Source organism: Bos javanicus, chromosome 20, assembly GCF_032452875.1.
Source record: "Bos javanicus breed banteng chromosome 20, ARS-OSU_banteng_1.0, whole genome shotgun sequence".
NCBI lineage: Eukaryota > Metazoa > Chordata > Mammalia > Artiodactyla > Bovidae > Bos > Bos javanicus.
In genome coordinates this window covers 31,245,398-31,273,259 of record NC_083887.1, presented here as the reverse complement: position 1 = coordinate 31,273,259, position 27,862 = coordinate 31,245,398, and the positions used below count along the sequence as shown (strand labels likewise).

The following is a 27,862-nucleotide window of genomic DNA, read 5'->3' as shown; positions in this document are numbered from 1 at the left end:
TTCAATCACTAAGTCACATCTGACTTCTTGCGATCCTATGGACTATAGCATGCTGGCCTCCTCAGTCCTCCACTATCTCCCAGAGTTTGCTCAAATTCATGTCCATTGAGTCAGTGATGCTATCTAATCATCTCATCCTCTATTAACCTCTTCTCCTCCTGCCCTCAATCTTTTCCAGCATCAGGGTCTTTTCCAATGAGTTGGCTCTTCTCATCAGGTGGCCAAAGTATTGGAGCTTCAGCTTCAGCAACAGTCCTTTCAATGAATATTTCAGGGTTAATTTCCTTTAGGATTGACTGGCTTGATCTCCTTGTAGTCCAGGGGACTCTCAAGAGTTTTCTCCAACACCACAATTTGAAAGCATCAATAGATATTTCTCATTTTTGAAATATCTCACCATATTTCTCATTCTTGAAGTCAGGCGATCAGCCCAACTACACATATACAGAAAAGCTCCTTGGAGGTCAAAAGGGGAATGATGCTAAGTGATGATAACCACCCTTAGGCCTCTTCAGGAGAATTCATCTTGGCTAAGAGAAGTGTGGGCATACACGGAAGGATCCTGTGATATACCAAATATGGACTCTGAACCAGACAAATAAGAATGATTGAAACCATTCTTCTGGGTTTTCAAGAGAAAACCCAGAAGAAACGCCCCATGTACGTGTTTAAAACTGCCACCAGAGTGCAGACCAGAGTGTGTGTCTTTCTACACGCACCGTACTCTTTTCCCTCATAATAAGCACTTTATTTGTTTCACTCCTTTCAGTCTTTGTGGGAATTCTTTTCTGCAAAGCTGGAGAGCCAGCTTTGCAGCTGGCAAAGCTTTGCAGCTGCAGAGCTTTGCAGCTCTGACCACTGGTATAGAAGCTAGGATCTAGTGGGCTAACCACCACAACCCAACCTCAATCTGTTTCAACTCGCTACATGCCAAGACCACCTGAGATCCATTCTACTGTTCTGCTGGTGAGCAGATCCAGGTTTGGTTTCATAATAGTACTCCTCTGGTTTTATTTTCTCTTATCCACCAGATTAATCTTGTTATTCTCATAGCCTCTTTGTCACTCTAGCCCCATCACAAATTTTCTTCTACTCCATTCCTTGATGTAGCAGCCTTTTCCCTGTGACATATTCCTGTGAATCCCCATGAAAAGAGTACCCCTTGCTCTCTACCTCCTTTCCACAGAAATATGAGATCAAACCAGTCAATCTTAAAGGTAATCAACCCTGAATATTCACTTGAGGGATAGATGCTGAAGCTGAAGTTCCAATCTTTTGGCCATTTTGTTGTAAAGGGCTGACTCACTGGAAAAGACCCTGATGCTGGGAAAGATTGGAGGCAGGAGGAGAAGGTGGTGACAGAGGATGAGATGGTTGGATGGCATCATCAAACGTGAATCTGAGCAAACTCTGGGAGATAGTGAAGGACAGGGAAGCCTGGTGTGCTGCAGTCCATGGGGTCACAAAGAGTCAGACATGACTGAGGGACTGAACAATAACTAAATGGTGCAAAGTGAAGAATTAAAGAGCCTCTTGATGAAAGTGGAAGAGGAGAGTGAAAAAGTTGGCTTAAAGCTCAACATTGAGAAAACTAAGATCATGGCATCCGGTCCCATCACTTCATGGGAAATAGATGGAGAAACAGTGGAAACAGTGTCAGACTTTATTTTTCTGGGCTCCAAAATCACTGCAGATGGTGATCGCAGTCATGAAATTAAAAGACGCTTACTCCTTGGAAGAATAGTTATGACCAACCTAGATAGCATATTCAAAAGCAGAGACATTACTTTGCCAACAAACATCCGTCTTGTCAAAGCTATGGTTTTTCCAGTAGTCATGTATGGATGTGAGAGTCAGACCATAAAGAAAGCTGAGCGCCGAAGAATTGATGCTTTTGAACTGTGGTGTTGGAGAAGACTCTTGAAAGTCCCTTGGACTGCAAGGAGATCCAACCAGTCCATCCTAAAGGAGATCAGTCCTGAATATTCATTGAAAGGACTGATGCTGAAGCTGAAACTCCAATACTTTGGCCACATGCTGTGAAGAGCTGACTAATTGGAAAAGACCCTGATGCTGGGAAAGATTGAGGGCAGGAGGAGAAGGGGACAACAGAGCACGAGATGGTTGGATGGCATCACCGACTCAATGGACATGGGTTTGGGTGGACTCTGGGAATTGGTGATGGACAGGGAGACCTGGTGTGCTGCAGTTCATGGGGTCTCAAAGAGTCAGCCATGACTGAGCGACTGAACTGAACTGATAAGTCAACTAGCACTGATAAGAAATCATCTCAAACAGCAATCATCTATTTGCTCAAATGACTGAGTGTTAGTCAAGGATTAACTGATTCAGGCTGGGTTCAGCAGAACAGCTCTACTCAACTCTGGTTCTGGCCAGCTCATATCTCTTCTCTATGTGTTTTTAGCCTGGGACCTAGAATCGAGGGAAAAGCTATCCAGAGTGGAGGATTCTTCTTCAGTGACAGAGGGCTAGCCCCACCCTCAAAGCACTTTTTAAGCTTCTATTGTATCACATTTGCTAACCTGCCAAGGTAAATCATGGAATCAAGTCCAAGGTCAAGGGGAAGGGAGCACACTCTGCTTTTGTGAGAGGAGCTGCAACACCACCAGGCAAAGGTCATGTCTGCAGGGAAGAGTAAGAATTGGGGCCAGTAATTCAATATTCCATGGATGATCCAAGTGGACTCCACTTCTGGCACCATTTCTTCCACACCACACCTTATGTGGTTACAGGAAAGGGGTTAAGAGTCACTGTCACTGATCTCCATCTATCGCCTTGAGGAAGTAGTCTCGCTGCCAAATAGAAGCAGATGGAAACCAAAAAGAAAGACAATACCACTGTGAACATCCCCAAATCTTGTCCTTATCTCAAAGAGCTATAGCTAGAGTTGGCCCTTTGTCTCCGTAGTTTCTGTACCTGAGGATTCGACCAATATTTTGAGGATCAGAAATATTTGGAAAAATAATTCCAGCAAGTTTAAAGAGCAAAACTTGAATTTGCCACACACTGGCAACTATTTAATAGCATTTACATCATAGAATAAGTAATCTATGTATTATTTAATATCTATGGGAGGATGTGTATAGGTCATATGCAAATACTACAGCATTTTATATAAAGGACTTGAAAATCCATGAATTTTGGTACTCATAGGAGTCTTGGACCCAGTCCCACTCCCAGGCAAAAGGATACCAGGAGACAACTACACTTTATCCTTTTCTCTTGTGTGCTCTAACTTGCTTCCACTCAGGTCTCAGATCCAGATAAAGAAAGGGAGCAAGGGGCAGGGATGGGGAGGACAGGGTGGGGGGAAGTAAGCTATGACATTTTTGGATTTCTCCCCTGTCCAATTCATAAGTGAAACAGAAGCTATTTCCTTGGTGTAAAACAAATGATGCATGTGACTAAAAGACCAGGACACATTATTCTGATGCCCAATTAGAATATTTTGTAATCCCACCAACAAGCTGGTCAGATTTGACCTATCTTCAGTGCGACCCTCAGAGCCCAAAGGTATTGCTCACCCACGCTCAGGGACAGACGATTTGTGCGCTTTTGCTCTGACCTTGTTTCTGCTACCTTGCTGCTGCCTCAGCTACAATGACACATGTGAAGTTGCTGCCCTGAGGGGCACATTCTCTGTTCTATTAGTAATAGCTCCCACGTCACCACTCAGACCTTGTGAAGACTCCCTTTAGTTATTTTTTTTAAAGCACAAGACTGTTGTTGTTTAGTCGCTAAGTCGTATCTGACTCTTTGCGACCCTATGGACTGTAGCGCGCCAGGCTCCGCTGTCCGTGGGATTCTCCAGGCAAGAATACTAGAGTGGGTTGTCATGCCGTCCTTCCGGGGATCTTCCCCATCCAGGAATCGAACCCAAGTTTCCTGCTTGGCAGGTGGATTGTTTACCACTGAGCCACCAGGGAAGCCTGCACATGACAGATCTTTCCGAAATTATTCATGACATGATTGAGGTCAAGTTATAATCCTCAAGTGCTAGGGGTCAGAAAGTGAAAGTCAAGGTGGAGAGAATGCCTTCACCCTCAGAGATTTTTTTCACTTAAGCCAGAATGCCGTCTTCTCAAAAAACAAATAGGGGGTTCCCTGGTGGTTCAGTGGTTAAGAATCTGCCTTGCAATGCAGGGAACATGGGTTCGACACCCTGCTGAGGGAAATAAGACCTCACATGCCTCAGGTCAACTAAGCCCATGAGCTGCAATTGAGGAACGTGCGGCCCTCAACAAAAGATCCCGGAAAGATCCCAAATGCCCCAACTAATACCAGAGGTAGCCAAATTCATTCATTCATTAATTTTAAAAAGAAACGAACAAATAGTTCCTGAGTACCTCTTATGTAGCCAGCACAGTGCTTTACTTTAAACCCTCACACCAATTTTTTAAATGACTTCTGTTAACAGAAATTTATTATCAAACCGAAGTCTGAAGTCAGTCTCACTAGGCAAAATTCCGGGTGTCTGTAGGTCCACATTCCTTTCGGAGGCTCCAGAGAACATTCATTTCCTTTCTTGTCTTTCCAGCTTCTAGAGGCTGCTCACTTTCATGGATGGTGGTTCTCTCCATCTTCTAAGGCAGCCATGGTGGCTTAGAATTTCTCACAACACACAATCCTTCTCAGAGATAGATTATTCTTCTGTTATCACATCGCCTTCTGTGACTCCACAACAGCAATCTTTAGAGGCTGGTTTTACTATCTCCATTTGTAAATAAACAAATCAACATTTTATGTTATTGTTGTTCAGTCACTAAGTCATGTCCGATTATTTGCAACCCCATGAACTGCAACAGGCCAGACTGCCCTGTCCTTCGCTATCTCCTGGACTTTGCTCAAACTCGTGTCCTTTGAGTCAGGGATGCCATCCAACCATCTCACCCACTGTCATCCCCTTCTCCTCAGGCTTTCAACCTTCCCCAACATCAGGGTCTTTTCCAATGAGTCATCTCTTCATATCAGGTTGTCAACATATTGGAACTTCAGCTTCAGCATCTATCCTTTCAGTGACTATTGAGGTGTGTCTGACCAAAACAACCCAGTGCTTTTTCTACTACGTCAGTTGAATTCAGTCGCTCAGTCGTGTCCGACTCTTTGTGACCCCATGAATCACAGCACACCAGGCCTCCCTGTCCATCACCAACTCCAGGAGTTCACTCAAAATCATGTCCATCGAGTCAGTGATGCCATCCAGCCATCTCATTCTCTGTTGTCCCCTTCTCCTCCTGCCCCCAATCCCTCCCAGCATCAGAGTCTTTTCCAATGAGTCAACTCTTTGCATTAGGTGGCCAAAGTATTGGAGTTTCCCCTTTAGCATCAGTCCTTCCAATGAACACCCAGGGCTGATCTCCTTTAGGATGGACCGGTTGGATCACCTTGCAGTCCAAGGGTTAGATTCTACACAAACAAACAAGCAAAAACAAATGTCAGCATTAGCGTTAAAAAAATTAAATTCATTTTATCCAAGTTTTTTTGTAGAAGTTTCTTTAGGTAAAAAACTGCCCTGGGGACTTACCTGGTGGTCCTGTGGCTAGGACACGGCACTCCCAATGCAAGGGACCCAGGTTTAATCCCTGGTCAGGAAACTAGATTCCACGTACTGCAACTAAGAGCTTGCATGCTGCAATGAGTATATCCTGCATGACACAACAAAGATAGAAGATCCCACATCCTGCAACAAAGACACAGCACCGCCAAATAAATAAATTTAAAAAACACAACAAAACTGTCCTACTTCCTTTAAAGTACAGTTCAATTTATAAAAATAAATTGAATAATGACATAATTCAGGGGAATATTTGATTTATAGAAAAACAGATTCACATATACTTTCCAAGTTTTGTATGTTTTAAAAATAGCAATTACTAACACCACAAAATTCATGTATGATTATTAAAGCTAATATCTATTTGAATTATTTATATAGCTCTCATCATGAGTATACTAGCTCCAAATAACATATAATATCTGCTCTACCTTCAATCTCTCTGATTTCTCAGTCTGAAAGATGGGGAAATTGGCCTGATTTTGAGATTTGGTTTGGGGAACTAGAAATGTCAAGTTTCCACTTTAACCCCTGGAAAGTAACTTGAGCCCATTTTGGATCATGGACCTGTTTCTAACAACAAAAATTGATGTGTTTATGTTGCAGAAAAGAGTGTTGCTGTAGAGGATGGTTATGTCCTAGGTCTCAGGTGAGTCCCTGGGACTGTCGCCAAGTGTGGGTTCTTGGCTGCATGCAGGAAAGAATTCAAGACTGAGCCATAGTAAAGAGGAAGAAGGCTTATTCAGGGAGATATGCACTCCATAGAGTGTGCGCCATCTCAGAAGGTGAGGGACCCCAGGGTAGGGGGTTGTCAGTTTTTATAGCTCTAGGTAATTTCATAGGCTTATAAGTGGGATGACTATTCTGGCAAGAGGATTATTCTGGCTAAGGTGGCTCAGACGGTAAAGAATCTGCCTGCAATGCGGGAGACCCAGGTTCAGTCCTTGGGTCGGGAAGATCTCCTGGAGAAGGGAATGGCTACCCACTCCAGTATTCTTTCCTGGAGAATCCCATGGAAGAGGAGACCAGTGGGCTACAGTTCATGGAGTTACAAAGAGTCAGACACCGAGTGACTAAAACTTTCACTTTTCACTTTGGAGAAGGGATGGGGATTTCTGGGAATTTGGCCCGACCTACTTTTTGGCCTTTTACGGTGGCCTCAGAGCTGTCATGGTGTGTTGAGGTGTTACAGTGAGAATATATGAGGCTCAAGATCTAGTGGAAGTCGACTTGTCCACCCTCTTGGATTTAGTTCGTTCTAACGAGTTGATATGGGGAAACAGTGGAAACAGCATCAGACTTTATTTTTCTGGGCTCCAAAATCACTACAGATGGTGACTGCAGCCATGAAATTAAAAGACGCTTACTCCTTGGAAGGAAAGTTATGACCAACCTAGATAGCATATTGAAAAGCAGAGACATTACTTTGCCAACAAAGGTTCGTCTGGTCAAGGCTATGGTTTTTCCTGTGGTCATGTATGGATGTGAGAGTTGGACTGTGAAGAAGGTTGAGCACCGAAGAATTGATGCTTTTGAAGTGTGGTGCTGGAGAAGACTCTTGAGAGTCCCTTGGACTGCAAGGAGATCCAACCAATCCATTCTGAAGGAGATCAGCCCTGGGATTTCTTTGGAAGGAATGATGCTAAAGCTGAAACTCCAATACTTTGGCCACCTCATGCGAAGAGTTGACTCATTGGAAAAGACTCTGATGCTGGGAGGGATTGGGGGCAGAAGGAGAAGGGGACGACAGAGGATGAAATGGCTGGATGGCATCACTGACTCGATGGACATGAGTCTGAGTGAACTCCGGGAGTTGGTGATGGACAGGGAGGCCTCGCGTGCTGCGATTCATGGGGTTGCAAAGAGTCGGACACGACTGAGTGACTGATCTGATCTGATCTGAATGAGTTGATGTTGGGAGAAGGCAATGGCACCCGACTCCAGTACTGTTGCCCGGAAAATCCCATGGATGGAGGAGCCTGGTAGGCTGCAGTCCATGGGGTCACTAAGAGTCAGACATGACTGAGCGACTTCACTTTCACTTTCCACTTTCATGCATTGGAGAAGGAAATGGCAACCCACTCCAGTGTTCTTGCCTGGAGAATCCCATGGACGGAGAAGCCTGATAGGCTGCAGTCCATGGGGTCGCACAGAGTCGGACACGACTGAATCGACGCAGCAACACAGCAACGAGTTGATGTTGTGTCCTTTGGGCTAAGTCATTCATTTAAAGGTTATGTTCTGCTCCCTACTTGTCTCATTTATTTAATATGATAGGTTGCACCCTGTTGAAATAAACCTTGTTCAGACCTGTCCTTTCGGGGAATCAGAACCTTGAAGTTGGTCACCTGTGATCTACAAGATTTAGATATCTGAAATAATATCTTATGCAGCCAGCAAAACTTGTTCCACTGGATTGGAATGTAAATGCAGTCACATTTCTTTTATGCTTCCAATCAACTGATTGCAAATCAATATACTTTTATTCCTTCTCAAGGCCAGTCTATCTCTTCTACTTGAATAGTCTAAGAATTCAATTCAAACAAGGCATGCCTGCTTTCCAAACACCGGGTAGAGAGACTAGCATCTATAGTTGCTGTGGCTGCTAGGGTGTTGTCAGTGGATTCTGGTATTATTAGTATATTTTTTGCTCAACTACTCACCAAGCATCTGCCATGTACCAGTCGCGGCACCGGACACCAAGGACATAACTGGGAACACACTAAACCTGGCTTCCATTCTCATGAGACTTTCTCAACACTATGGTCCAGAGGGTGACAGCCAATGAACCAAACCACAGACCAGCGTAAGGAGATGCTCTATGCTTGGCTCCACAGGTCACACATGGGCTCAGATACTATGCCAAACTGGCCAGGCCCTGAGAGCTTTGACTGTCAACTACACACTGAGGTAAAAAGGATGTACTTTGCACCCAAACACGGAGCCCTTGGTATCAAGCCTGAGTCATCAGCTGAGAAGAATCCTGTGGCTTAGATGAGGTTCCCTTAGTGGCAACTGGTGATTTGTCTGCCAGCAGACCTTGAGAAATTACCTTGACATTAACTCTCATTCCAGCATTTATTAGAGTGTAGGTTTCCTCTGGTCTCCTTCTGCAAATTGTATAATCAGTCCCCAGAATTTTACATAGATGAGTGGAAGAAACTGCTGCTAAGCCATAAAAGGAAGTGCGTGCCTGCTAAGTCCCTTCAGTCATATCCCATTCTGTGCAACCCCATGTACTGTGACCCACCAGACTCCTCTGTCCATGGGATTCTCCAGGCAAGAATACTGGAGTGGGTTGCAGTGCCCTCCTCCAGGGGATCTTCCCCACCCAGGAATCGAACCTGTGTCTTTTATGTCTCCTGCCTTGGCAGGCAGGTTCTTTACCACTAGCGCCATCTGAGAATAAAGGGGAGAGAGAGCCCTTATTGTGACTTTTGCCTACGCCCACTGATCTTACATTCATGCAGCAAATGAAAGCCATTCAGGAAACCCTCTGCAGAACCATTGAGACTAGCACATCATCATCCCAAGGTGATTTTATGTCTCTCTAAAAAGAAATGGGCTGAGATCACTGAAACTATAACAGCACTGTTTTATCTGTCTTCATCTTTGGGGAGAGGAAGAGAGATGAAAGTTTCTTTGATCAACTCCAGAGAATTCTTACTTATAGGCTTCATTTTTTAATAAGCATTGTGGGTTTTTTTTTTTACTAAGATATAATCAACGAAAAACATTATATTAGTTTTAGGTGTACAAAGATGACGGTTTGACCCATATATATACTGCAAATGATTAATAGGCATCATCACACATAGTTACCATCTCTTTTTTCTTGTGAGGAGAACTTTCAGGATATACTTTCTCAGCAAATTTCAAATAGACAATAAAGTATTGTTCACTATAATCAACATGCTACATATTACATCCTCAGGACTTATTTGTCTTATAATTGGAAGCTTGAAGCTTTTGATCACCTTCACCAGTTTTGCCCACTGCCCCTCTTCTGCCTCTGGCAACCAGCAATTTGCTCTGTTTCTACAAATTTGGGAGATTTTTTTAGGTTCCATGTCTAAGAGATCATATTGCATTATTTTTTAACTTGAGCAACAACTGAGCAAAGTGATGCCTTGTGGGTAGAGGTGAGGAGTCAAGAAAGAAAGGATAGTGTTGCAGGAAAGAAAGTGGGGCACAAGAGGAGGCTTACATCCCACGTCTCAGGTGAGTCCCTGGGACGGCTGCCAAGCGTGGGTTCTTGATTTCGTTCAGGAAAGAACTCAAGATTGTGCCATAGTAAATAGAAAGAAGGTTTATTCAGGGAGATACACACTCCATAGACAGGGTGTGGGTGATCTCCCTGGGTGTGAGAGACTCCAGCTACAGGCTTGTCAGTTTTAATAGGGCTGGATAATTTCATAGGCTACTGAGTTGGAGTATTCAAGTTATTTTGGGGAATGGGGTGAGGATTTCTTAGAACTTGGCCCAGTCCACTTTTTGGCCTTTTATGGTCAACCTTGGAACTGTCCCAGCACCCTGTGGGTATGCTCTTTAGCTATTATGATGGGCATATGCTGCTGCTGCTGCTAAGTCGCTTCAGTCGTGTCCGACTCTGTGTGACCCCATAGACGGCAGCCCACCAGGCTCCCCTGTCCCTGGGATTCTCCAAGCAAGAACACTGGAGTGGGTTGCCATTTCTTTTTCCAATACATGAAAGTGAAAAGTGAAAGTGAAGTTGCTCAGTCATGTCCAACTCTTAGTGACCCCATGGACTGCAGCCCACCAGGCTCCTACATCCATGGGATTTTCTAGGCAAGAGTACTGGAGTGGGGTGCCACAGCCTTCTCCAATGATGGGCATATACTGAGGCTCAAAGTCTAGTGAAAGTCAATTCATTCATTATCTTGGACCCAGTTAGTTTAACCAGTTTATGTCATATCCTCAGCAGCTGTCATTCTTCTGAAGGTTTTGCCCTGCCCACTCCCTGTCTCAGTAGTAGTTTTCCACAAAAGCAGTGTGTGTGTGTGTGTGTGTGTGTGTGTGTGTATGCCTATCATGCACATGTATTGTGTAGGGTGTTATATATATATATATATATATATTTATTTATTTATTTATGGCATTGTGTTCTCTATATGAAATTTCAGTTGCCCATCACTTTGTTAACCCATAAAGTTTAGAAATGGGCATTTCTGACGTCTTCCATACAAATCTTCAAGTCCCCATTCAGAACCGAGGCTGAAATGAGCTGAAGCTGAGTAGTTATCAGTGAGGCCAGCATGCTGAGATCTGCTGGCCAGGGTTTGGGATACAGCGGGTGTGGTGAAATACATCAGGCTTCAGCACTAGACAGACTCCTCAGCTAGATTTCCGGCTTTAGCATTTAATAGGTTTAGCATTGGACAAGTTGCTTAATCTCTCTGAGCCTGGATTTCTTCTTTTGAAATACATGGGGGGAAAATATCAAATTTTCAGTTATTGTGAGAACTAAATACAACATTTCTGGTATAATCAGATCAGATCAGTCACTCAGTCGTGTCCGACTCTTTGCAACCCCATGAATCGCAGCACGCCAGGCCTCCCTGTCCATCACCAACTCCCGGAGTTCACTCAGACTCACGTCCATCGAGTCAGTAATGCCATCCAGCCATCTCATCCTCTGTCGTCCCCTTCTCCTCCTGTCCCCAATCCCTCCCAGCATCAGAGTCTTTTACAGTGAGTCAACTCTTCGCAAGAGGTGGCCAAAGTACTGGAGTTTCAGCTTTAGCATCATTCCTTCCAAAGAAATCCCAGGGCTGATCTCCTTCAGAATGGACTGGTTGGATCTCCTTGCAGTCCAAGGGACTCTCAAGAGTCTTCTCCAGCACCACACTTCAAAAGCATCAATTCTTCGGTGCTCAGCCTTCTTCACAGTCCAACTCTCACATCCATACATGACCACAGGAAAAACCATAGCCGTGACTAGACGAACCTTTGTTGGCAAAGTAATGTCTCTGCTTTTGAATATGCTATTTAGGTTGGTCATAACTTTCCTTCCAAGGAGTAAGCGTCTTTTAATTTCATGGCTGCGATCACCATCTGCAGTGATTTTGGAGCCCAGAAAAATAAAGTCTGACGCTGTTTCCACTGTTTCCCCATCTATTTGCCATAAAGTGATGGGACCGGATGCCATGATCTTCGTTTTCTGAATGTTGAGCTTCAAGCCAACTTTTTCACTCTCCACTTTCACTTTCATCAAGAGGCTTTTTAGTTCCTCTTCACTTTCTGCCATAAGGGTGGTGTCATCTGCATATCTGAGGCTATTGATATTTCTCCTGGCAATCTTGATTCCAGTTTGTGTTTCTTCCAGTCCAGCGTTTCTCATGATGTACTCTGCATATAAGTTAAATAGCAGGGTGACAATATACAGCCTTGACGTACTCCTTTTCCTATTTGGAACCAGTCTGTTGTTCCATGTCAAGTTCTAACTGTTGCTTCCTGACCTGCATACAAATTTCTCAAGAGGCAGATCAGGTGGTCTGGTATTCCCATCTCTTTCAGAATTTTCTACAGTTTATTGTGATCCACACAGTCAAAGGCTTTGGCATAGTCAATAAAGCAGAAATAGGTAGTATTCAAAGTAAAGACTAATTATCAGTGCAGTTTGGAGGCATAAGTTATCTCTCTGCTTCCTAAGATTTTTGTAAACTATAATGTACCTAAAGCTACTCGTCACCCTAACATCCATCTTCCCATTGTTCCCCTAATAATAGTTTTAGCGGGGCATATGACCACCAGAGAGGAATGTATGTCCCTGGGGAACATATGTATACCTGTGGCGGATTCATTTTGATATTTGGCAAAACTAATACAATTATGTAAAGTTTAAAAATAAAAAAAAATAATAATTGTATTTATTTACTTTTGGCTGTGCTGGGTCTTTGTTGCAGGCTTTTCTTTAGTTGAGGTGAGCAGGGGCTACTCTCTAACTGTGGTACATAGGCTTCTCACTGCGGTGGCTTCTTTTGTTGTGGAGCACAGGCTGTATAGGGCACAGGGGCTCAGTAGTTGTGGCTCCCAGGTTCTAGAACACAGGCTCAGTGGTTGTGGGGCACAAGCTTTGTTGCTCCATAGCATGGGGCTTCTTCCCAGATCAGGGATCAAACCTGTGTCTCTTGCATTGGCAGGTGGATTCTTTACCACTGAGCCACCAGGGAAGCCCTTCCTTTTTTTTTTTTTTTTGAAGTTGGGTGTTTGTGAGGTGAACTCCTGGCAATAGATTCGAGGGAATATGGTATTTAACCTCCCAATCATGCTCTTGAAAGAAAAGAGCATTTCCTCCCTCACTCCCATCTCACTCATCCTCATCTTCTGGGTTGATTGTCCTCCCCACTGCCAAATTCTTATGTTCAAGTCCTAGCCCCTCTTCCTCAGTACTCAAGAATGTGACCTTATTTAGAAATAGGGTTGTTGTAGATGTAATTAATTAAGGCCACTGGGGTGGGCCCTCATGCAATATAACTGGTGTCCTTATAAATGGGAAATTTGGGCACAGAAATAGGCACACGCAGAGAAAAGATGATGGGACAAAACACAGGGAGAAGAGGACCATCTGCAAGCCAAGAAGTTGCTGGGAGCCGCTCCCTGCCCTCACAGACCTCAGAAAGACCCAAGAATACCGACGCCTTGATTTCAGACTTTTAACCTCTAGAACAGTGAGAAAATAAATTCCTGTTATTTAGGTCATCCCATTTAGACTACATTCTTATGACAGACCTAGCAAAATTACTGCAGCCTGGGGGTGGCCCCAACTCACGGTGGTGAACCATGGGACAGGCTCACCTGTGGACGAGAGCGCAACAGAGAAACAAGGCAAATGACACCATGAAGCCACCATTTCAGCCTCGGAACGAAGGCTCGTTTTACACCTGGAGTGCTATGCAAGGAGAGAGAAATAAACTTCTGTCTAGTTTGGACTACTTTTGTTTCAGCATCTGAACCAGAATGCCAACTAACAATGATTCCTAAACAGCTTGTTTACTGTAACTCTTAGCTAAGGGGAATGTTCTATTTTGGATGGAAGACATTTATCATTTGGGGTTAGAAGAGGGGAGAAAATGGGCACACTCACTCCTGTGTACTAAATACAGCCATTCAGGGACTTCCCTGGTTACCTAGTGGTTAAGACACTGTGCTTACAATGCAGGGGATGTGGGTTCAATCCCTGGTGGAGAAGCTAAGATCCCACATGCCGTGCAGTGCGGCCAAAACCAAACAACAATAAAATAACTATAAAGGCATGAAGTCAAAATTCTGTGAACTGGTCTCATGGCATTTCATGGTTGAACAAAATGGTCTTGTCTAGAAGTTTTCTTCAAATAACTGGTTCTCATGCCACTCAAATGAATTCCTGTACTAATTACTATTATTATTGTGTTTACTAACTATTATCCTCCTTCCCATTAGGCCTTTCTTTCTTGTAAGTGTATTTTTTTTTTAAAATATTTTACCCTCTGGTTTGGGCTTTGAACTTCCTGGGGAACTGCCATGGATAAGGCTTCTTGATCAGAATCCTAAATCAGCAGAATTTAGGCTGAGTCTGATAAAAAAGAAAATCAAGTAATTATTGGTAATTTTATGTTCAGATATATGAAGCCATATCAATGTCAATAAAAGATATTTTATTCAAGTATTTGGCTTTTATATAGTCAGAAATGAGATCTTCTCAAATTATTAAATAAGAAACAATTCCTCTTATTCCTCAAGATAATAGCAGTTTTTCAAACCTAAACACTCCATTAATCTTCATTCCATTTGGCTTCAGATATCCTGTCACTCAGGTTTCTGCCAGGCTTGGAATATCTCTGTTTGATGTTAAGCAATCCCTTTTTCCTCAGTTTCTCTCGGCCTTTTATATCAATAGCTCCCACTGTCGACCATATTTTCTATTAAAGCGTTTAAAAGAAGCTGCCTCACCTGATTCCCAGTCCTCAGTGTGTGTTCTTTAATTGTAGAATTTTTGGACTCCCCGGCAGTCTAGGTTTGATCCCTGGTTGAGGACCTAAGGTGCCACATGCAGCAGGGTGTGGCCAAAAATGAAAGAAAAAACAAAAAAGAAGAAGAATGAGACTTCCCTGGTGGTCCAGTGGCTGAGATCCCATGCTCCCAATGTAGGGGGCCTGGGTTTGATCCCTGGTCAGAGAACTAGATCCCACGTGCTGCATCTGAGAATCCGAAAGCTGCAACTAAAGATCCTGCTTGCTGCAATTAAGACTCAGGATGCAACCAAATAAGAAAAGAATAAATAAACATTTAAAAAATACTTCAGGATTTGTTACCATTTTCTCTGATAACATTATCCCTTTTATATTCATTATCTACTGCTGCGTAACCAATTGCCTCAGAATTAATGGCTTGACACAACACACCTCTATTATCGTACAGTGTCTGTGGGTCAGTAATCCAGATATAGCTGAGCTTGGTCTTGTGCTTCAGACTCTCTCAACAGGCTCAATCAAGGGTGTTCTGAGATGGCCTACATCTGTCTGGGGAGTGTGTCTTTCTATCCCTGGAATCTTCCAGGGAAGAATACTGGAGTGGGCTGCCAGTTCTTCCTCCAGGGGATCTTCCCAACCCACAGATTGAACCGGCATCTCCTCCATTGGCAGGCGGATTCTTTACCACTGCACTAACTTGAAAGCCCGTTGCTAGATCGTATAGTAACTCTTGGGATTTTTCATTTTAACTTTTAACTCTTAAAGGAACCTCCATTGTTGTTTAATCGCTGAGTCATGTCCAGCTCTTGCAAACCCATGGACTGTAGCCAGCCAGACTCCTCCATCTATGGAATTTTCTAGGCAAGAATACTGGAGTGGGTTGCTATTTCCTTCTCTCTTTTAACTTTTTAAAGAACTTCCATTCTGTTTTCCACAATGGCTGTACCAATTTACATTTTCAACAACAGTGTAGGGGGTTCCTTTTTCTCCACATCCTCTCCATTAATGAATGTAACATTTTAAATCTGTCCATTCTACTTTGGATGAGCACTTAGTTCTCATTTGTTGCTATGAATATTCTTATGTATGTGTTTTGGTGAACATATTTATTTAACTGGATATTGCTTAAGTATAGAATTTCTGGGTCATAGGGTAGGTATCTAGCTTTAGTAGATATTACTAGACAGTTTTCCAAAGTGATGCAATTAATTTACATCCCCACCAGCACACATGAGTCCCAACATTTGGCATCTTCTTAATTTCAATCTTAGCCATTTTGGTGAGTCCAGGGTAACTCTGAAAGCTGAGACTCAAATAGGAAGTCACCCTTTTTCTTCACCTTTTATAATCCCCAAGACACCCACTTCCTCCTAAACCTACTTTTCTTGATGATTGTACAATTTGCCTTCAGCTGTCTGGTCTGGGTTCAGCAAAGTCAACCTGTCAGAAGCTGTTTATTCTGCCCTACTTCCTTCTGCAGAAAAGGTTCTGTAATTCACTGATACAGATAGTTATGACCTGGGAGAACAAGAAACAGAAATGGAGATAAAGTTCATTTTATGGACAGGCTGATGTCAGAGCTATAGAGAAGAGGTAAAAGACGTACAAATTCTGAAAATTCTACAAATTCTGTAGAAAATCTTGAAAACAATGGAGCCCAGTCACACTGGGTTTAGTTATTGTCATCTCCCAGGCCAGGACCTTGTGGCATTTAACCCTTAGTATCTCTCTCTCTCTTCAGTAGAGGCTGGTCATTACAGGAATGCAGGACTCTCATGGTGTCCTATTTTCACTGTAATTGGCCAAACAAGAGGTCAGTTGCCTACATATGTGTTTTTAGTATATATTTATTGAGTGCCTACTATGTGCTAAGCCCTGGATGGAGGAAGGGGATGTTTATTGTTTCGGTAGTTTCTGCAGCAGTAGAATAGCAACAAGATGGAGAGACTACAATATGTCAGTTGATCCAATTATCTGTCAGTGAATTAAAAGATAGAGCATAGTCACAGTATTGGGGAGAGACCAGGATGAACTTGGAATTCTCTTACATTTACTACAGGGAAAACCTGATTTTACAAAAATTAAAAAAAGAAGGAAATTGCTACAATTGTCAAAAGAGCATCAGATCGGTCATATAAATTATGAAATGTGTCAGAGTTCTATTTGTTCATGGATATTATAAAAATCCAGAGCTCACAGGGAGGCCTGGGCAAACCTGAGAAAGAAGTCAAGTATATAAAGCACACAAATAATGTAGAAAGCAGTTGTGTTTTATCAGGCTCAAGTTGCCTGAATAGTGAATTATTCAGGGTTCATTTATTGAGAAGGATATTAAACTCTAGCACACAACTTGACCTGGCAAGCAAACAATACTTACGTAGTCAGGAGGGTAAAAGAGCCACTCATTGGTTGTGCTAGCTTCTTATTGTTGCATTAAGAAAGTTCAATGAACTCACCCACTTAAAAGAAGTAAAGTGAAAGGAGCTCAGTCGTGTCCAACTCTTTATGACACTACAGACTGTAGCCTGCTGGGCTCCTCTGTTTATGGGATTCTCCAAGCAAGAATACTGGAGGGGGTAGACTATCCCTTCTCCAGGAGGTCTTCCAACCCAGGAATTGAACCGGGGTCTCCTGCATTGCAGGCGGATTCTTTACCAGCTGAGTTACCAGGGAAACCCATTTAAACCACACCCATTTAGTAGCTCAGTCTGTAAACCAAAAGTCCAGACAGGTGGTGTGACTGGGTTCTCTGCTTAGGGTTGCAGAAGGCTGAAATCAAGATACTGACTGGATTGCGTTCCCTCTGGAGGCTCTGTGGGAGTATCTGCTGCAAGCTCATTCTTATTCCTGGCTGAACGAGGCTCCTTGTAGGTGGTGGTGGTGACAGTTTTCATGTGTGACTCTTGTAACCCCATGGACTGTCACATGGGGTCAGTAAGGCTCCTCTCCATGGGATTTCCCAGGCCAGGATTCTGGAATGGGTTGCCATTCTCTTCTCCAGGGGATCTTCTCGACCCTGGGATTGAACCTGGATCTCTTGCATTGCAGGAAGATTCTTTACCATCTGAGTCACCAGAGAAGTTTCTGTAATTATAGGACTGAGGTCTCTACTTCTTTGCTATCTGTCAGCTGGGGCCCCCTTTTAGTAACTGCAGGCCACCCACATTCCTTGGGACTTGGCCTTTCTCCTGTCTTTAAAGCCAATCATGGCATATTGAATCCTTCTCATGTTTTGAAACTGAGACTTAGTCTTACAGGGCTCCTGTGATTAAGTCATTCCCACCAGATAATCTCCCTATTTTACAATTCACAATCAACTGATTTGTTACCTAAAAGTGCAACACCTAGATTAGTGTTTGGAAGGTGTGTGTATACCAGGGCAGGGAATTATGGGGGTCATTTTAGAAAATTTCCAGCTACAGAGTTTTCCATTTTAGAACCTATCTTAGATTCTAGTCTAGTGATTCCCAACTGGAGTTGAGAGTAAATTTACTCCCCTCTCCTCGAACATATTTGGCAATATCTGGAGACAGCTTTGAATGTCATATAGTGGACAGAGGTCAGAGATACTGCTAATTCATCTATAAAGTATGGGAGAGTCACCATAGTAAAGAATTAGTAGCCAAAGATGTCAGTAGTGCTAGAGTTGAGAGACTCTTCCTTAAAGCATGAAAGATGATTGTTATTTTAGTACAGAATTATAGTTAAATTAAATGTGAAAATATAGGTGATACAAGATAGAAGGATAGAAGAAAAAGAAAAGGAGAAAAGGGTATTTACATTTTACATAAAGAGGAGACTGAAATTCTAGAATTAATGGACTAATGAAGGAAGGTGGGTATACTATTCAAATTATAAAGATAAGGAAAAATAACAGTGATAAAACTATCAAGATGAGGAGGGAGAAAGAAAGGGAAATAGGATGCAATGAGGAAACAATAGAAATTGCCTAAAATTGATAAATAAGTAATATTTAAAGCTTTCATTTGGAATTATGGAAGTAACCACTGATGGGGTTCAGAACACACTACCCCAAAACATGGCATCTTAAATATTAAATATTTTAAGCTGAAGGAGTTCAAGAAAATAGCAGAGGCATAATCTTTCTGACCTTCCCCCATCTTTCCTCCCTGAAACAGGTCATAAAATCCTCAGGTGACAGTTATCCTCCCTATATGTGCAAGAGATGAGCAGCCTTATCTCTGAAAGTAAAGGGACATAAAGAAGAATCCTAACAAACAGGTCTTCCTGGTAAAGCGTCTGGTAAAGATGGTAAAGCGTCTGCCTGCAATGCGGGAGACCTGGGTTTGACCCCTGGGTTGGGAAGATCCCCTGGAGAAGCAAATGACAACTCACTCCAGTACCCTTGTCTGGAAAATCCCATGGACAGAGGAGCCTGGTAGGCTACAGTCCATGGGGTGACAAAGAGTCGGACACGACTGAGCGACTTCACTCACTCTCAACAAACAGGTCTTGCTAACTTTCCCCAAGTTGGCTACACTGCATTCATGTTCTTTGATCTATCACATGTATTCCAATGAACAACTACCCATTTGCCATCAAACTCAGCATAAAACTACTCAGGTTTGCTTTTTTGGGTTTTTTATTTCCTTTTGAAGGTTCCCATGTCACACAAAATGTATATTAAATAAAGGTATAGGCTTTTCTCCCATTAATCTGTGTTTGTCAGCTGAATTTTCAGACACAGTCAGGAAAAATAAGAAGGTGGAAGAAAAGATTTTCTTCCCACACACCACCAGAAAAACAAAACTTAAAAAGTTTAAAAGAAGTCAGAATGGCTGCGATCCAAAAGTCTACAAGCAATAAATGCTGGAGAGGGTGTGGAGAAAAGGGAACTCTCTTACACTGTTGGTGGGAATGCAAACTAGTACAGCCACTATGGAGAACAGTGTGGAGATTCCTTAAAAAACTGGAAATAGAACTGCCTTATGATCCAGCAATGCCACTGCTGGGCATACACACTGAGGAAACCAGAAGGGAAAGAGACACGTGTACCCCAATGTTCATCGCAGCACTGTTTATAATAGCCAGGACATGGAAGCAACCTAGATGCCCATCAGCAGATGAATGGATAAGAAAGCTATGGTACATATACACAATGGAGTATTACTCAGCCATTAAAAAGAATACATTTGAATCAGTTCTAATGAGGTGGATAAAACTGGAACCTATTATACAGAGTGAAGTAAGCCAGAAAGAAAAACACCAATACAGTATACTAACACATATATATGGAATTTAGAAAGATGGTAACAATAACCCGGTGTACGAGACAGCAAAAGAGACACCGATGTATAGATCAGTCTTAAAAAAAAAAAGAAGTTGCATCAAAGAAGCAGGTCTGGGAAGAGGGAGGACAGAGAAAGAGGATGTTATTGTTCATAATAAATTCTGCTGCAATTTTTTTATTTTTTACTACACATTTGCACTGCTTTAATAAAAATGTAATCTAAAAAAACCTAGAGGCTTAAGGTTGATCTACTCATAGTGCAGTACTGGTGACACAGCAGTGTTTTAATAAGCACATATGATACCCTGTCAAATGGAATTTCTTTAAGAAGCTGTTCTCCCTTACAGAAAATTTCATTTATTTGCACTGCAGTAAAATCAAAATTTTAAAATATAGCATAAAACTTACTGTCCTTATAGCTACAAAAAAGTATGTGGAATTCTGGACCTGGACTGGAAGGGAAACAAAACTGAAAATAGTTCAAGTTGATTGAGAGGATTAGACACCAATGTTTTCATTTTAGCTTTTCATTAATGTTGTTCATTATTTATTAATAGTATTATTCCCTATGTTATGATTAATTAATTAGATCAATTGATTGACTTTTTAAGTCAATTAAGTTACTCTCAAGTTATTATTTTATTATTTTAAATTTAATGTAACCTAGACAGCATATTGGAGAAGGCAATGGCACCCCACTCCAGTACTCTTGCCTGGAAAATCCCATGGATGGAGGAGCCTGGTGGGCTGCAGTCCATGAGGTCGCTAAGAGTCGGACACGACTGAGCAACTTCACTTTCACTTTTTCACTTTCATGCACTGGAGAAGGAAATGGCAACCTACTCCAGTGTTCTTGCCTGGAGAATCCCAGGGGCAGGAGAGCCTAGTGGGCTGACGTCTATGGGGTCACACAGAGTCGGACACGACTGAAGTGACTTAGCAGCAGCAGCAACAGCAGCAGCAGACAGCATATTAAAAAGCAGAGACATTACTTTGCCAACAAAGGTCCATCTAGTCAAAGCTTTGGTTTTGCCAGTAGTCATGTATGGATGTGAGAGTTGGACTATAAAGAAAGCTGAGTGCCAAAGAATTGATGCTTTTGAACTATGGTGTTGGAGAAGACTCTTGAGAGTCCCTTGGATTGCAAGGAGATCAAACCAGTGAATCCAAAAGGAAATCAGTCCTGAGTATTCATTGGAAGGACTGATGCTGAGGCTGAAACTCCACTACTTTGGCCACCTGATTCGAAGAACTGACTCATTGGAAAAGACCTGATGTTGGGAAAGATTGAGGGCAGGAGGAGAAGGGGACGACAGAGGATGAGATGGTTGGATGGCATCACCAACTCGATGGACATGAGTTTGAGTAAACTCTGGGAGATGGTGATGGACAGGGAAGCCTATCATGCTGTAGTCCATGGGGTCACGGTGAGTCAGACACGACTGTGTGACTGAACTGAACTGAGATTTAATGTAATGTAAATTACATTACATTATTTAATTTTTAATTTACAATACATTAATTAATATTGTATTTACATTACAAATTTAATGTAAATTTTTTAAAGTTTTTAGAATGTGAAACTTGAAGACGCTTGGACCTTCAAGCATCTATGGGACTATGGGATCAAAAAAGAGTATTTAGTGCTATGGTCTGAATGTTTGTATCTCCTGAATTGGGTTTGATCCCTGGATTGGGAAGATCCCCTGGAGAAGGGAATGGGAACCCACTCCAGTATTCCTGCCTGGAGAATCCCATAGACAGAGGAGCCTGGCGGGCTACAGTCCATGGGGTCACAAACAGTTGGACATGACTGAGCGACTTAAATAAAAAAACCCTCGTATATTGAAATCTTAATTCCCAAAGAGGATGATATTAGTAGGTGGTGTCTTTGGGATTCCTTCCCTGTAACAGTGGGTCCAGAGAGCTCCCAGTTGTCTCTACCACGTGAGGACACGGAGAGGGAGGAGTCAGCAGTCTTCAGCTCAGAAGACAGCCCCCCCACCGAGACACTGAATCTGCCACACCACCATCCTGGACGGCCCTGCCTCCAGAACTGTGAGAAATAAATGTTTGCTGACTATAAGTCCCTCAGTCTGTGGTATTTTATTAAAGCAGGTGGAACAGACTAAGCTATTTAGGAATCATTTTCCTCAGGATTACCCATTTTATCGTATTATCATATTAAAAAGCATGATGGAATTCAGTGGGAAAAAGCCTGTATTTTTTGACAAAATCTGTCTTTAAGTTGAAAAGAAGACACTAGTGAGGGAGATTTTGCAAAATGAAGGCCATGAACAGTGTGCAGTTTCCTTCACTGCCTTGCTGCTGCTGCTGCTAAGTTGCTTCAGTCGTGTCTGACTCTGTGCTACCCCGTAGATGGCAGCCCACCAGGCTCCCCCGTCCCTGGGATTCTCCAGGCAAGAACACTGGAGTGGGTTGCCATTTCCTTCTCCAAAGCATGAAAGTGAAGAGTGAAAGTGAAATTGCTCAGTCGTGTCCAACTCTTAGCGACCCCATGGACAGCAGCCCACCAGGCTCCTCCGTCCATGGGATTTTCCAGGCAAGAGTACTGGAGTGGGGTGCCATTGCCTTCTCCTAGACTCAGGTAAAACTGTCCGCAGGCATCTCTGGCCCTTTTGGAGCTCCAGATGCACAGATCTTTACCTGCATTCCTCCTCCTCTGCCCACCTTCTAGGGTCCACTGCTGGGGCTGATGGGAGAACAGGAGACCTGGAGACCTGGGGACACGGCTTGTCCCTGCCACTTACCATGCGCCCTTGGGGAAGTCATTTTACCCCATAAGCCTCTGGTTTCCTCATTCAAAAATTAGAAATATTAATACAAAGCTCACTGATGCTAAATTGGTGTTCATGAGGAATATTAGACGGACTGTCGTTTGGTGATAGTTTTAGCCTGCATCAGGTTCAGCACCTCCGGGCAACTACCTAGGGGTGGCCCACAGGAAGAGCCAGACGCCTGACACTTGGCTGAGTGCACGCTCTGCTCCTGCCATCTGGTGGGTGTTTACGAAAACTACCTCTTATTCTACAGCCTCTGTGAGCAAGGAAGCCAAAAGATTAGCAGAGCCTTGGGGATCGACCCGCAAGGTGTGGTAAAGCTGTGTTAGGAATGAAAGGATGTAGGCTCCTTGTTTAGGAAACTGTGAAATCATCTCACACAGGACCCATCTCTGGACCCCTGACTAGTCTGCTCCAACAATTGACTGTAGGAGGCAGGTGGCTCCCAGAACAAACCAGGCTTTTTTGTTTTTAGCATCAGAATTTGTCAATCCAGTCTTCTGTGTAAAGAATGAACTTCACTGTTCACAAACTCTAAATAGTGCACTAGGAAATATGGAAATTCACATAGGAAGAATTCTTACCAAAAATGCTAAATCTTTATGTGATCCTGAAAAGTAGTTAGTTACTCAGTAGAGTCTTTGCGACCCCATGAACTGTAACCTACCAGGCTTCTCTGTCCATGGGATTCTCCAGGCAAGAATACTGGAGTGGATTGCCATGGCCTCCTCCAGGGGATCTTCCCAAGATGGTAAAGAACCTGTCTGCAATGCAGGAAACCTGGGTTCAATCCCTGGGTCGGATATATATGTTCATATTTCATATATACATTCATATATTAGAATATAAACATATATATGATTGTGGAATATGAACATATATATTATATCATATAGATGATTAAACTGCTGCCTTTTTTAGGTATAAAGCTGATGGCACTATTTTATAGAAAATGTCTTTATTCTTGACAGATGTCAAGTTGAAACACCAAAAAAATTTAGGAGTGAAGTGTCATGATGTTTGTAACTTGTTTTCAAAATGGTTCAGGAAAAAATTTTAACTTTGTATATATAATGTTTTATATATACATGTACAAGGAGAGAAGAGAGAGAAAAAACAAATATGGCAGAATATTAACAAGAATTAATCTAGGTAAAGGCATGCAGATGTTCGCAGTACCACTCTTTCAACTTCTTTGCAGATTTGGAAAACGTTATAGTAAAAAAGGTGGAGAAATTAGATCTGTATGCTGCTCCTCAAATATGTGAAGATAAGTATTCTCTTTTCACTTCATTTTTCCAGTTGAGTATATTACTGGCTACGTTTGCATCTGTATAGTTATCCCCTTGAAAAATATATTTTGTTTTGCCCTGTTGGCTCCCAATAGGGAAGATTCACATGATATTTTTATAACCAGCCACGGCCAGGTTCACTCAGCACTCCTCTGTGCAGCTTCATCTGTACCTTCTCTAATAAGGCGTTTTGTGGCCATGTGTTTCCTGCCTTTCCCGATGTGCCCCTTTACTGTTCCTCCTCCCGTAGTGTCTCTTCTTATGGCAAATGTTGCCTTTAGCCTCTTTCTTGGCTGCTTGTTCGTTCATCCACTGCTTAATAACGTGATTGTGCGGGCTGACACAGACTCTTCTGCGCTTGACATGAAGGCTGCCAAGAAGGGAAGAAAAAAAAAAATCACTGATAGATGGTACAAGTAAGTAAAAACTTAGTGAACTGGTAGGCAGTTCCCACTTTGGGACAGTGTGTGTCTGGACACAGACTGAATCCTAAAGCTGAGGACCACAAGGATGAATCTTTACTACCGCACTGCCTGTGGTTCCTCAGACATCCAAAGAAAATGTTAAAAGGAGCAGGAGAAGGAACTGGAGGAGGAGGGGGAGAAGGGAGATGGGGAGAGGTAGGAGGAGGGGGAAAGAAGAGGAGGAAAGTAGAAGAAGGGAGAGATGGAGGGAGAGAAACCATGTGAAAACAATTCTCTGTCCTGACTCCAAGCACCCAACCAAAAAACCAGTGACTTCCTCATTGCCCACCTTAAACACATCCTCCTCCATGAGGTTTTTCTAGATCCTCTCAGCTAAATGCCTCTTTTTTTCTTTCAGTCTCTGTGGCCCCTGGTTGCCTGTCTTCTGGCACTAAGTTTTCTCCATCTTTTATCTGAGTAGTTGTTTCAGACTCTTCTTTTTCTGTGGTGTTATGCTCCTTGAAGGAAGAATAGCCTGGAAGTCTCTTGAAAAGGCCTTGTTCACAGCAGGAATTCAGTAATTACTCATAGATATGAATTGAAAATTGTTCAAAAATAAGGACAATCTGCTTTTGTTTCAACAAAACAATCTTACTATAATATAGATATATACCATGTCTCAGAAATTGTTCTTGTTTTCATTTTTCTATTATGAAATGTTGACAATGGTGTAGGAGAATCCTAGAACACCATTCACAATTTCTGGTACCTCGAATAATTTCTTGTTACAAAAGACATGGCTTTTAATTCCCCATCAGATGCCATCCAGCTCTTATTAATTGTTGAAAATCCTGCTGGCTATATGTATACAATATTTCTGTATCTGGATAAATGGAAACCCCTCACCCTTCTCTTCGGGAAAAAAAATAGGTGGGGATAGAGATGAGGCTGCCGTTTCTCCGGATGACCCAAGGGGAAGCATCAGCTAATGTGGGGCCTTCTGAAATGGGAGGAAAAGTTGGGAAAGGCTTGAATGCACTTGAGCATAATAAAGCCAGCATGTGGGATTATTAATTTAAAAGAAGTGAGGCATCTTAATAGGAGGATAACACGTTCTCTAAGTGTATTAGATTTAGAGGTCTTCAAAAGAAAAACTAATTATCCCTATGGCCCATTGGCTTCACTTAAGCTATTACAGGAGAAAACTTGGCTATAGCACCAATATGGAGAACGAACAAATCAACAAACAAGAAAGAGCTGAAGTTCCTACCCTTTCCAAAGACTAAATTCTCTCCTTACCCTGTGGTGTCAGCAATAATCCGAGCAGACACTCAGGGGAGAAGGGCCCCACTGACAGCCAGATAAGCCCATTGGCTGCAAGGGAGAGAACTAGGACTCAAAGCCAGCATTGCTTGGGGAGTGAGGGGCCCCAGGCAGGGGCATTGGCTCTGGGGCTACAGGAGAGAACTGGATGGGGGAATGCAGACAGAGGAGCCAGGGAGGAGGAAAGCACAGGAACACAAGCAACACCTGCCATGTGGGATTTCAAAGGCCTGCTCAGTGGGGCCTCAAACCCTCAATGTAATACAAGCAGAAAAATCAGCTGCCAGAACATAGTGCCCTAACCCAAGATGTGCTGATGTTTTAAAACCCAAGTTTAAAGGCTGCTTAAACCTACACTTGCATCACATGTGTCTCCATCAGGATAAGGGGATAGTCTTTTTCACACTCCCTGCCCTCCTGCAGCTCCATAATATTCTGGTGGGCACTGAGCCACTCAGTTGTGAATTTCTAGGTGAAGAGTTTGATGCTAAGAAACCATTAGGCTGATCTCTCGGTTTTTTTTTTTTTTTTTTTTTACACATAAGAGTAGCTAGTGACGGTCCAGTGGATTTTGAAGGAAGGCCCTGCCGTAGATTATAACTATCACTATAATTATAACTATAAAATTTATTTCTTTGCCCATTTCTCTAAGCACAACAGCCTTTCAACAACCATTTTTGAAAAAAATACTCAAGCCTCCCAAACAACTTTATTTAATAATCCTAAATTTTCTTCCTAATGGATAATGTCTATATGATTCAAGAAGACTCAGCCCCCTTCCCAAGATATACAGCTTTGTGTTTTGTTTATGTGTAGAAAGAGCTAGAAACTCTTTAATGAAGTCACTATAGAGAAATTTTAAACAAGCAAACTGCTGTCTCAGACATCAGATATTACAGTGATTGTGTTAAGTGTGTGAAAAGAAAGGACCTATTTCTAGGCAGAAGAGGACAATGAAATAAATTTAGTGTGTTCACTGTGAGTTAAGTTGTATTAGTTAATTGAGATTAATAATGCATACTATTTCGGAATGCAATTTCAATACTTGCAATGGTTTCTGCATCTAAAACACTTATCTCAAACCTTAAAGTCTTTACACATGTTCAAAGTTAAGGGAACTAATGTTCAAGAAGAGCAAATTAAAATTGAGATGCTGCTGCTGCTGCTAAGTCGCTTCAGTCGTGTCCGACTCTGTGCGACCCCATAGATGGCAGCCCACCACGCTCCCCTATCCCTGGGATTCTCCAGGCAAGAACACTGGAGTGGGTTGCCATTTCCTTCTCCAGTGCATGAAAGTGAAAAGTGAAAGTGAAGTTGCTCAGTCATGTCTGACTCTTTACGACCACATGGACTGCAGCCTACCAGGCTCCTCCGTCTATGGGATTTTCCAGGCAAGAGTACTAGAGCGGGGTGCCATTGCTTTCTCTGAAAATTGAGATGAGATACCACTAAACACACTAAAATTAGAAAGACTGGGGCACCAAAAATTGGAAAACATTTTAAAAAACAACATAGTTAAGGGACTACATTTTGGATAAGTAAAAACATGTTCTGTAGTAAAACAGTTTGGAAACAGAGAACATTTAACTTTATATGTCGAATGTAAGGAAACACGAAAGAGATGACTTATCATGTAATCATGTAACTTATGATTACAAAATAAGACATAGTCCAATTTCATCTTACTTGAGACCAAGTCGTAACCACTCTATATCTTTCAGCTGTCTTGTCAGCACAGAGGTGTCAGATTTTCATTTGTTTTTTTTCATTTTAATTTTTTTCCCACTCAGAACGTCCCTCGTTTGGCTGAGGAAAGTCACGCACATTGTCTGGTGACTAAAAGCGTTTCACCTTCGCTGCATCACTGCAATGCAGGGTGCGGAGGGCTAACGTGGGGCTCTGGACATCCTGGTACTGACAGAGTGTGCATTCACACCACTCTCCCCTCTCTTGTTCAAATAATGATCTGTATGTTGGGTAGCAGGCAGAGTCTCCCCAACCTATGGTTCACTGGTGGAGAAATGGTCATTCTGCAGGTTTAGCCCTCCTGCCAAACAGCACTCACATGACAGCAGCCAAGTCACAATCCCCGTCAGCTCTCTGGATGCGACACGTCGTCACTCTTTCCAGAAGCCTTCTGGAAATATGATGTGAAACCTCGGTGCAGCAGCTGGAGGCAATGGGAAGTATGGCTAAAAGAAGAAAAGAAAGAAACGTGAAATCGTATGGTTTATAGAATACATG

The 27,862-nt window shown here is 42.6% G+C and overlaps 1 protein-coding gene across 4 annotated transcripts in view; it reads right to left on the bottom strand.

The window, feature by feature from the left end:
- Positions 1–4,364: 4,364 nt before the first annotated feature.
- Positions 4,365–27,862, bottom strand: part of CCL28 (C-C motif chemokine ligand 28) — a 35,776-nt gene continuing 12,278 nt past the window's right edge. Inside the window, exons 2-6 of one of the 4 annotated variants that reach the window (XR_009731783.1) lie at positions 27,684–27,810; positions 24,064–24,261; positions 14,528–14,612; positions 5,546–5,701; positions 4,365–5,427 (exon numbers count right to left, since the gene is read on the bottom strand). Coding sequence is in view for 2 of the 4 variants with exons in the window: in XM_061393594.1 (XP_061249578.1) it covers positions 24,069–24,261; positions 27,684–27,810 (320 nt within the window). In the remaining 2 variants the exon portion in view is untranslated. Of the gene's footprint in view, positions 5,428–5,545; positions 5,702–14,211; positions 24,262–27,683; positions 27,811–27,862 lie in introns of those variants that run through there. The other 3 variants (XR_009731784.1, XM_061393595.1, XM_061393594.1) reach the window with 3 other exon arrangements.